General features: G+C 27.3%; 1 protein-coding gene across 1 annotated transcript in view; it reads left to right on the top strand.

Annotated features, from left to right (window-relative positions):
• Positions 1-10,566, top strand: part of LOC119677437 (serine/threonine-protein phosphatase 2B catalytic subunit 1-like) — a gene marked incomplete at its 3' end in the record, with an annotated part of 12,274 nt that extends 1,708 nt beyond the window's left edge. The window contains exons 2-13 of the mRNA XM_038088778.1: positions 4,678-5,006; positions 5,074-5,185; positions 5,252-5,397; positions 6,225-6,364; positions 6,565-6,642; positions 6,710-6,803; positions 6,926-7,051; positions 7,198-7,279; positions 9,630-9,689; positions 10,084-10,171; positions 10,235-10,332; positions 10,394-10,566. Of these exons, the coding sequence (XP_037944706.1) occupies positions 4,678-5,006; positions 5,074-5,185; positions 5,252-5,397; positions 6,225-6,364; positions 6,565-6,642; positions 6,710-6,803; positions 6,926-7,051; positions 7,198-7,279; positions 9,630-9,689; positions 10,084-10,171; positions 10,235-10,332; positions 10,394-10,566 (1,526 nt within the window). The remainder of the gene's footprint in view (positions 1-4,677; positions 5,007-5,073; positions 5,186-5,251; positions 5,398-6,224; positions 6,365-6,564; positions 6,643-6,709; positions 6,804-6,925; positions 7,052-7,197; positions 7,280-9,629; positions 9,690-10,083; positions 10,172-10,234; positions 10,333-10,393) is intronic.
• Positions 10,567-10,574: the final 8 nt, after the last annotated feature.

Below are 10,574 nucleotides of genomic sequence, written 5' to 3'. Positions count from 1 at the left end.
TATTTATAATATACAATTATTTAATATATTTATTAAGCTAATTTTTGAACCCCTGGATTGTCTGTACTTATAATATCTGTAAATGTTTAGTTAAATTAAAAAGTTCATGTGACTTTTAGAAAAAATTATAGAATTTATAGAAATATTTATCGAGTATTAAAATTTTTATTTTAATAAACTATGAGTACTTATTAGATTCATAACTATGAGTACTTATTAGATTCGCACACCTATAATTATGACAATCATAGTAAGGAATATTAAGTCGTTCGAACCAAAGAGTTCAGGTGTTCTATTCTAATACGATAAATGTACTAATATATTTGATCAGTATGTTCCATATTTAGTACACAGTTTAAAATTATTTAGTATATATGGGTAGTGTAATTACAAAAACTACGTATCTATGTAAACAGAAAGCGTTGTCAATAGAAGTAGTATGACACCCGTGACTTAATGCACACCTCTATAACACCCATGGTAGATGATTACTATTTAGAGACAAGTTTATAAAATGTCAAGCATAAGAAACGTTGAAAATTATTGAATTAACATGAAAACTTTGTTAGATATTTATTTAAAAGAATTAAATAGACCTTTGAAATAAAAAATACTTCTTTTTTAGTTCATTAACTTCATCCTTTACCACTCTTGTGAATATTATTTTGTTGGAATCTATATAATAATTCGACATCGACCTTTCTTCTTTACTTTAATAATTACGCTGCTGGATAACGATTAAATTTAGAGTTTCTTTTAAGAGCTGGCCTGATAATATATAACACTTGCTTTCGCTTTATTTTGCCTAATTTACTGCCATATGTAGCCCTGGAAGTTTTGTTTCTTAACAAAGCAAAAAAGTTTTCTTGCTTAAATTGTTAATAAAAACATCCACTTCTCTGTTCGAAGTTATGGGCTATTTACAATCAAACTCTATTCATTTTTATGACGCAGAGAAAAAAGAAAAAGAACTCTATTAGGAAATGCTACCAAGACTATCACAATCGAAAATAATTTTAGGGACTTACAAGCTAAAATGCTTTAAAGTTTGCATAGCACAATCAAAAAATAACCTAAGGTTTATTGTGGAATTATTGATCGATTGATTATTGACCTATCGAAGTTATTAATTCAATCCAACTCAAACTGCAGTTTCTGTGCAGAAGAGAGAGAAACTGCAAAGCATGTGCTTGGGGAATGCCCGGCACTGATGCGTAAAAGAAGAAACAACTAGGCGGGTATTTTATGGATCATAAGGATGCAAGACTAGAAAAGATAGGCTAGATACTAGATAGAAAGAGAAAGATACTGTAACTTATTAAAGAAATCGGACTTGGAGAATCGCTCTAATCCGACTAAGGGGCGCAATAGATCTTTAAGGTCTTTCTTTTCAATAATAATACAATCAAACAGGCTCCTAGTTCATTGAGAAGAGTCAACCGTTTAATCGCCTATTAATTATCTACTCCAACATTGATTTTTATTGATTTTTAACAGCATTTTTTTTGAAATATTATTTCGATATTATAAATATTAATACAATATATTGAATTTAGGTATTTTTTTTTATAGTTTAAATAATTTTATAAAATAAATGTTTTACTTTTCGTTTCCGGGTTAAATTTAAAACATTAAAAACATAAACTCAAACATTTTTTCTCCGAAAAATTTTGAAAACTTTTAGTTCAGATGTTTCCGTTTCCTTGCCAGTCAAACGCTTAAATTAACTCAACGAAATCCCACTCTCCACAAAATGATACATGTACTCATCAAACAAAAAATAACAAAAAATATATAAAAAATATAAACATAAATAAAAATAAATAAATTTAAAAATACACAAAATTAAAATTAAAATTAAATTTAAATTATTTGTGAATGAATATTTACTCTTGATTTTTTTGTGGTTTTCGCCTCATATTTGAGTGTGTGAAAACTACAATAAAAACAAACGAAATCACAACAAAAACAGAAATGACAGATATATAAATAAAATATAAATAAAAACACATGCTTTCTGTGCTTCTAATGTGCAAAGTTAATAATATTTTTGTATATTTTTATATATATTTTTGTTTATAGACGAGTATCTTTTCGTACTCTTGGTTGCATGTGAGTTCAAAACGATGCGTCTTTGACTAGAAAAACGTTTCGTATTTTCCTTGCTTATATGCACTTTAATAAATTTTACTTGACTTTGTCATTTATCGGCACAAAGTAAAAATTTACTATGACCATTTAATTAAAATAAATAAATCAAACAAAATATTATTTTAACCTTGTGAAAAACTTAATTTATTTTATATTGAAGTGTGACATTTTAAGGCAATTGAATTCCTAAAAATAAAAAAGCCGTTCAGATTTTAGAAATTTTTTTTATTTTTATAAAAATTAAAATGTCTTTAGTTGAAATTTAACCAAAAATTAAAAACAATATTTAAAACTAATATACTAAACTGACTATATAAATAATAAACATTTTAATTCATTGCTTGCAATAGTCTATTCTTTCAAGCAGCACCCTAACATAATTCCAATTTAACACTATATATAATTTTATATAATTTGTGATATAAATTGTTAATTATAATCTGAAGCAAATCAAAAAAATATATATGAAACTTCAAACAAAACTCTTCACTAGATACTCAGATCCTAATTTTCTCCCATGAACTATCAAAAATATAATCAATTTGATGATTATCAAATTTTTGACAACCAACACAACAAGGTTTTTTGAATGATGTTTTTTAAAATCTTTATTTCCTATTCTTAAATTCCTTTAAGGCCAGTCTCTTAACCAGTCTTTAAATTCACTGAGTGGTATACCGAAAATATTTCTTAAGAGTCTGCTCCATTCATTCACTATTTTTCAAAATAGTGATAGTGGTAGTCAGAATTATACTAATAATTTTAATTTTTCTAACAAAATGTCTTGAAAGTTTATATCATTGGTTTAACAGTGCGGGTCACAAATATTTTACACTAAAATATTTTAAATCATATATGGAAATTAAAATTGTGATTTAAATTTAATTATAATTAATAATAATATTTTTATATTATTTATTAAGTTTAAAGAAAACTTAATTTGTCTTTATTTATATTCAGGCCTATTCTGAATACTCCCAGCGAAAAAACTCCCTATTCCCACGCTGTTCCCGAACACACAGCTCCTATGTCTGAATCGCTAGGCAGGTACAGCAGTTTTCTGAACACAACAAAATTGTGCATAAATTAGGAAAAAACTCCCATTTCTTCATGCGATTAGACATAGATGGGAATTGGACCAGGGAAGATACCAAATTATTGTCCAGAATAGGGGAGATTGGGAAAGGGAACAACTCCCATGTCCCTTGCGATTCAGATAGGCCTGATTATTTTTATTTTACTATTATGTTAATTTATAGTATTATATATTATTATATTATATTTTATTGAAATTCCGAAAGTTCCTATAATGTCACATAGTTCGTATCTGGTCATAGATATTTTCGAAAATATCTATACAGAATGCAAAAAGCAGAGCAACCCAACTGTATATACTGCAAATCCATCGAGGACAATGTTGCACATACTTTCTTCAACTGCGAAAGATGACATGGAAAAAGAACACTACTTGCAGAATATGTAGGTCACTTCATAGTCAAGAATATTGTAAAAAAATGACAGAAATTTTCTGCTCGTCAGAAAATTGGAACAAAATCACACAGTTCATCGAAAATAAACAGAGGGAAAAGAAGAAAGATCTAGACACAAACTAATCTAAAACGAAGAGCAATCTGATGACATTCCAATTCTGATCAGGAGTGGAAGCCTGTAGACAGGTTTTACGAGAAGCATTTGGTCAACTTATAAGGGATCCTCCCTGAAGTAATGCGAAAGCGGAGAAATCCCAAAGTAGAGTAGGTGTTTTAGTTCGTATATTACAAAATAGGAGTCGGACACATTATTCCGGCGACGATTGGTTTTACGGTGCATAAAGCATTCCACCTCCTCACAACTAACTCACAAAACAAAAAAAATGTCTTTAATCTGTATTATTCTATCATTATAACTTATTACATACAATTTTATAATTAAATAGCTTTATTTAATACATATAATTGTAGAAAAAAAATTTCTACTTTGAAAAACATGAATCCAAACGAAAATCAGAGTAAATTGAAGAAAATACATCAAAGAAACTTCAATCATCGGTTAACCAAAGAAAATCAACCGGTTAATAATATTTCCAGTTACTTTACCTAACTCAATATTTTCCGGTTAAAACTTAGCTGAAACTGTGGCATTATTTTTCATAATAATTATTCATAATTTTTTGTAATTTAGTTTATATATTAAAGTCTATGGCAACCCTATGTATACTAAAGTCTAAGATATATTGAACTTAGAATAATATAGAATAATAGAATAATATAGATCGTCTTATACCCAGCAGAAACAATAAACGGTGAAATGTTTTTCAGTTAAATGTTTTGGTTAAAGTTAACCAGAGTTTAAAATAGCAATTACTTAGTAATGAACTAAACACATATTTAGCATACCGTTTTTTGATTTGACACAGAACGTAAAATATTCACATTCCTACATAGATTTTATTATTTAAGAAATAAAATTATTTAAATAAAATAATATAAATTCAGTTAATAATTTAATTAAATATTATTTTTACAGATGTTCCACTAGCACCCGTACATAAACTTACAATGGATGAAGTCTATGACTCAAAAACTGGTAAACCAAATTTTGATGCCTTGAGGCAACACTTTCAACTTGAAGGTAGAATAGAAGAGGAGCCAGCATTACGGATTATAAATGAAGGTGCCGCAATACTGAGGAGTGAAAAAAATATGATAGATGTCGAAGCACCAATCACAGTGTGTGGTGATATACATGGGCAATTTTTTGATTTAGTAAAATTATTTGAAGTTGGTGGACCACCTGCGACAACGCGTTATTTATTCTTGGGTGATTATGTCGATAGAGGTTATTTTAGCATAGAGGTTGGGAATGCCTAAAGTAAAGCAATCAGACAATTAATAACAAACATTTTTGAATATATCATTTTAGTGTGTTTTGTATTTATGGGCTTTAAAAATCTGTTATCCTACGACATTATCCTTATTAAGAGGTAATCACGAATGCCGACACTTAACAGAATATTTCACTTTTAAAACAGAATGTAAGAATGAAAGTTAAATTTTATATATAATATACGACATATGATATATGATATTATATATTACAGGTAAAATCAAATACTCTGAACGTGTGTATGATGCCTGTATGGAAGCTTTCGATTGTCTGCCCCTTGCTGCGCTGCTCAATCAGCAGTTCCTTTGCATACATGGTGGACTATCACCAGAAATTTTTACACTGGACGATATAAAGAAGGTATAGTAAAAATTAAGCAATTAATTAAATTAATTTATTATGTTTAGGACTCTTATGTGTAATGCAAATAATTACATAAAAAAATTATGGTAATTATTAATAAAATATAAATTATAAAATAGTAAAAATAGTAAAAATTTAAGTTTAGTATAAAAAAATTTGGATACGATACTGCAAGTTGTTAATTATTCTTTAATAAGTCCCTAGATGCTTTCAGGGTAAGGTTTTTCAAGTTGCAACTAACAACTTTGAAAAGTAAAGAAAAAAAATTGATAAACACATTACATAAAATTTGTTTAAATAATAATAATTAATAAATGTAATATTCTATTATTTACTATTATTATTAAGTCTTGCTTGGCTCCACATGATTCTAAGCTGCTTCTATACTGGGCATAGGCTATCTACAAATTGCCTCCATTTTTGCCTTCCTACTGCCACTTATATGAGCTTAACAATGTGGATGTATGATCTGCCAAGGTGTGTGGATTGCCTATTGATTACGTTTAGTGTTGATCTGTGCCAGGTAATCTTAGGCCTTCCTCTTCTTCTACTGCTTTCTACTTGACAGCTTTCGTAAGGTGTAACCAATCCAGCCAAAAATTTCTCTTGCATTCAATTTCCAATAAGTTTTTTGATTTAAACCGGGCTTAGGTCATTTATTTAATATATAGAATTATAAAAAATGTTTTTTTAAATAAAATATTAATTTGTGTTAAATATTTAAATTTATAAATTAAATTTATATTAATTAAATATAATAATTTAATTCAAAAATTATTGTGTTAAAATTATTTATCAAAAATTTTAATTATAAAATTGTATAGCTCGACAGATTCAGAGAACCACCAGCTTATGGACCAATGTGTGATCTACTATGGTCGGATCCATTAGAGGATTTTGGTAATGAAAAGAATTCCGATTACTTTACACACAACTCAGTTAGAGGTTGTTCATTTTTTTTTAGGTAAATATTTTCATATTTCTTAAGTAAATAAAATAATTTCCTTAGATAAAATAAAATAGAATTAAGTTTTATAAAGAGATATATTATATGTTTTAAAAAAATATTAATAAAAAGAAAAAGAACTTTTAATAAAATATTAATAATATAAAAAAAAAAAAAATAAAAAGAAAATAAAAAAATTTTATTAAATATTCTAACAGTTACAATGCATGCTGTGAGTTCCTGTCAAAAAATAATTTACTCTCCGTAGTCCGTGCCCATGAAGCTCAAGATGCTGGGTTTGTTAACTTTAATATTTTTAATTTAAAAACAACGTTTATATAAATGATTTCATATATTTTATAGCTATCGTATGTATCGTAAGAATCAAGCGACTGGGTTCCCTTCGTTAATAACAATTTTCTCGGCGCCCAATTATTTAGACGTATATAACAATAAGGTATTTAGTATTTTTATCGTTAATAATTTCTGAAAATTATTCGTGATTGTATTGCATATAACATTTTTATTAATTTATTTTTAAATTTCGTTATAATTAACACAAATGTCATTTGACAAAAGGCAGCTGTACTTAAATATGAGAATAACGTTATGAACATACGCCAATTTAATTGCTCCCCCCATCCCTATTGGTTGCCAAATTTTATGGATGTATTTACGTGGTCATTGCCATTCGTTGGCGAGAAGGTAAATCAAGCATGAAATACCAACGATTTATGCAGTTTTATTTTGAAATGATTTTTTTAAATTATTAAAATTGAAATTTTTCAAAATTATTATATATTATATATACAATATGTGAATATATCAGCTGATTTCTTTGTTTGATTTAGGTCACTGATATGCTCGTGAATATATTGAATATTTGCTCAGATGATGAACTTGTTTCGGGGCCAGACGATGAATTGGAAGAAGGTGAGCATTCATTTTATTAATAATATAATTTTTTAGATTTATATATTCGATTATTTGTAACCGATAAATTAGAAATAAAAGTTTAATAATTTCTTTTATAATTATTATTCAAATCCTTAAGATCTAATTTGTTAAGCTTATTTTTTAATACATGTCAATTAAAATTTTAATTAGAATTACAAACAGAACTAATTAATATGTTCTAATTTGAAAAATAGTTTATTGATTTCTATATCATATCAGAATAATAATCCTTTATCTACATAAATGATAGAGCCCTGAAATTATTTGCGAAAACTGACAGACTTATCAACACCGCGTTATCGAATCTCAGAATTGTTACAGGCTCCTCGGAGAGGTATGCAGATCTGAGGTCAATTATTGCTTAGTCTGATGAAGTGATAAATAATAATCCAGTCAAGGCGTAAAGAGGGGTCTTGAAGATACTTCGAGTTCATATAGAGTAAAAGTGCTCAAGTTTAATGACTCAAATAGCTTCAAGATAATTTGTCAATTTGTTCTTTAATTAGGTTTGGGAATTATTACGAAAATATAATAACTCTGTATGAGTTAAATTAAGTCGATCATTTTAACAAATTTTTATTACATTGAACTGTAATAGAAATTACATTGTAGACATTACATTGTAGAAACTGTAATATTATACATTATTCCCTCTCGAAGTTACGCCGACAATAATCTATTGAAGGTATAAGTAATTCGAAGATATGAATTTTAAGAATATGTAATCATTCGTTTCAATATCAGTAACATTTATCATATCATATTATTTATTTGGTTTTTTTGCTAATCCCAGTTTTTTTAATCAATCCTTAGGCACGTTAATTGATTTTTTTCACAATTAAAATAAAAATAAAAAAAAACAAAAATAAAAAGGAAATCCAATACTCTCATTGAAATATCAGTATTGTGAGAGATTTCCTCACAGATCACAACAGATTAGTAAAATATGCTAGGATACTAAATCTTCCTTTTTCCTGTTGCAATTGGAGTACTTGCCGAGCCTTAATATTTTATGGGCCTCCTTTTTTGAGGTTATGCTAATATAATACGGTTATACATTTAATAAATATAATTATAATTTGTATGAAATTAATATATTCATTTATATTAAAACATTTTGTAACACTAAGTTGTACTTATCTCATTTTAATATAACACAGAAATATCTAAAAATTCCTCTTCTATTGTTACTCTCAAATAAAAATATATGAACTTATGTTGAATTTTTATTTTTTTAATTTAAATGTATAAATGTAATTTTATTTTGCAAAAATCTCATGAATGAAAACAGTATACTCACACCTTAATCTTTTTAATTTAAAAAATAATTGAAATAGAGCATTTTTTTTATAGAGTTAAAACTGATATTTGCCTACCCTAACTTCATCGAAATTTTTTGTAAGATCTATAACCAGATCTTTATTATTTTTAACTTAAGTGGGATTCAAAGATTTAAAAACCATTCACACGTTTATATTGATTAATATTTTTCAATTTAATTTAAAGCAAAACAAGAGAAAGAATTGTATAACGATAAAACATTGAACGACCATTTCATAAATTTTCATTAAAATGTAAACACTTACTAATAAAAATCGTTTCCATTTACAGGAATTATTCAGCAAATTAAATGAGAATTATAAAAAACTATTCATAACAGTATTAAATATTATACATTTTAAGCATATTTTATGCTTACAAAAAATTCAATCATTTATGGTGAATGTTTATTGAAATTTAAGTCATTTTCAATACATGCATTATATAGCTTGAACAATATGAGTACGTATTCTCAAGAGGAACTTAGACCTACACTTGAAAAGCCTTTAAAAAAAAGGCCTTTTCAAAACCTTTAAAATTTTGAAATAATTTTAAATAATTTGAAAGTTTAAGGCACAGTGGACCAGCAGATTAATTAAATCCCTAATATCACTATGTTTACCTAAGCCTACTAGTAACTTATAAACAATAAGCACTTTTTAGTGACATTTTCTCAGGGTTCAGTTCAGTTTATATATCATAAGATATGTATATATTTATCGGTTACACGAAATACTTAATGAACAATTTTTATATTATATATTCGTTAATATTGTCTCAGATAACTGAATCAATGTTGTTTATTGAAACTATTGCTTTAAGTGTTGTACTATTTTAGAATACTCGTATACTGAATATCTAATATATATCTCCATTATTAAAAATATATCTTTTAAACACTAAATACACACATTTTTTTAAAAACATAATTTCTCTTTCTTAAAAATATATGTATGTATGTACAAAAATATATATATATTATATATAATATATTTGGTGTAACAAGAACTGCGCAAAAAAATTGTTCTTGTGCCATTGAACTCAAATAATGCACCGCCCAAACCAGGTAAGAACCAGTAAAAAATTTACTTAAATTAGTTAATGCTTTTAGGCCAAAGGCTTAGAATCAAAAGGCTTTGAATCAGAGAACTTAGTGCTTACTGCTAATGATAAATATAATTTTTCTGTGGTAAAATGCAAGTTTATATGCTAACTAAATAAATATATTTTTAAGTGTATAATTTTTCTATGTATATTTGTGTAAAGCTTAACATAGCATTTGAAAGCTTCACGCGACGTTTTTCAAGCATTAGCAAAAATGTAGAAAAGCTTGCAAAGCTTTTAACGTGCACACACCTGCGTTTGTATGTATGTACCCGTACTTTTTTAACTTAAGCTTTTTTTTGTATGTTGAAGTTCTGGTAATTATAGTAAGCAATTTGTTGTATATCTTTTTATAGCAACTGGAGTTTCCGCACTACGTAAGGAGGTCATAAAAAACAAGATACGCGCTATAGGAAAAATGTCTCGAGTCTTTTCAGTGTTAAGGTGAAGCATAATAATTTTAACATATCTAAATTTTTTTTTCAATACCCACAATATTACTTTTAGGGAAGAATCTGAGTGTGTCTTACAACTTAAAGGGCTTACACCCACAGGTGCCTTACCAGTTGGTGCCTTATCAGGTGGCAGAGATTCATTGCACAGCGGTATTTTTTATTTTGTTTTTAAAGTTTTAAACTTTTAATAAACAAAAATATCTCTCTTTAGCACTCCAAGGTCTCGGCGCTACTCCACAAATTTCATCATTTGCTGAAGCTAAAGGTTTGGATGCTGTTAATGAACGCATGCCTCCAAGACGGCCACTCACTCTTAACAACAATAACTCTAGCACAATAAACAATAACACCACATCGAAGACAAGTAATGGTGATAAGGTTGCCACCAAGAA

Source organism: Teleopsis dalmanni, chromosome 2 (genome assembly GCF_002237135.1).
Source record: "Teleopsis dalmanni isolate 2A chromosome 2, ASM223713v2, whole genome shotgun sequence".
Lineage (NCBI taxonomy): Eukaryota > Metazoa > Arthropoda > Insecta > Diptera > Diopsidae > Teleopsis > Teleopsis dalmanni.
The sequence above is the reverse complement of the archived record's forward strand: the minus strand, read 5'-3'. Positions and strand labels throughout refer to the sequence as shown.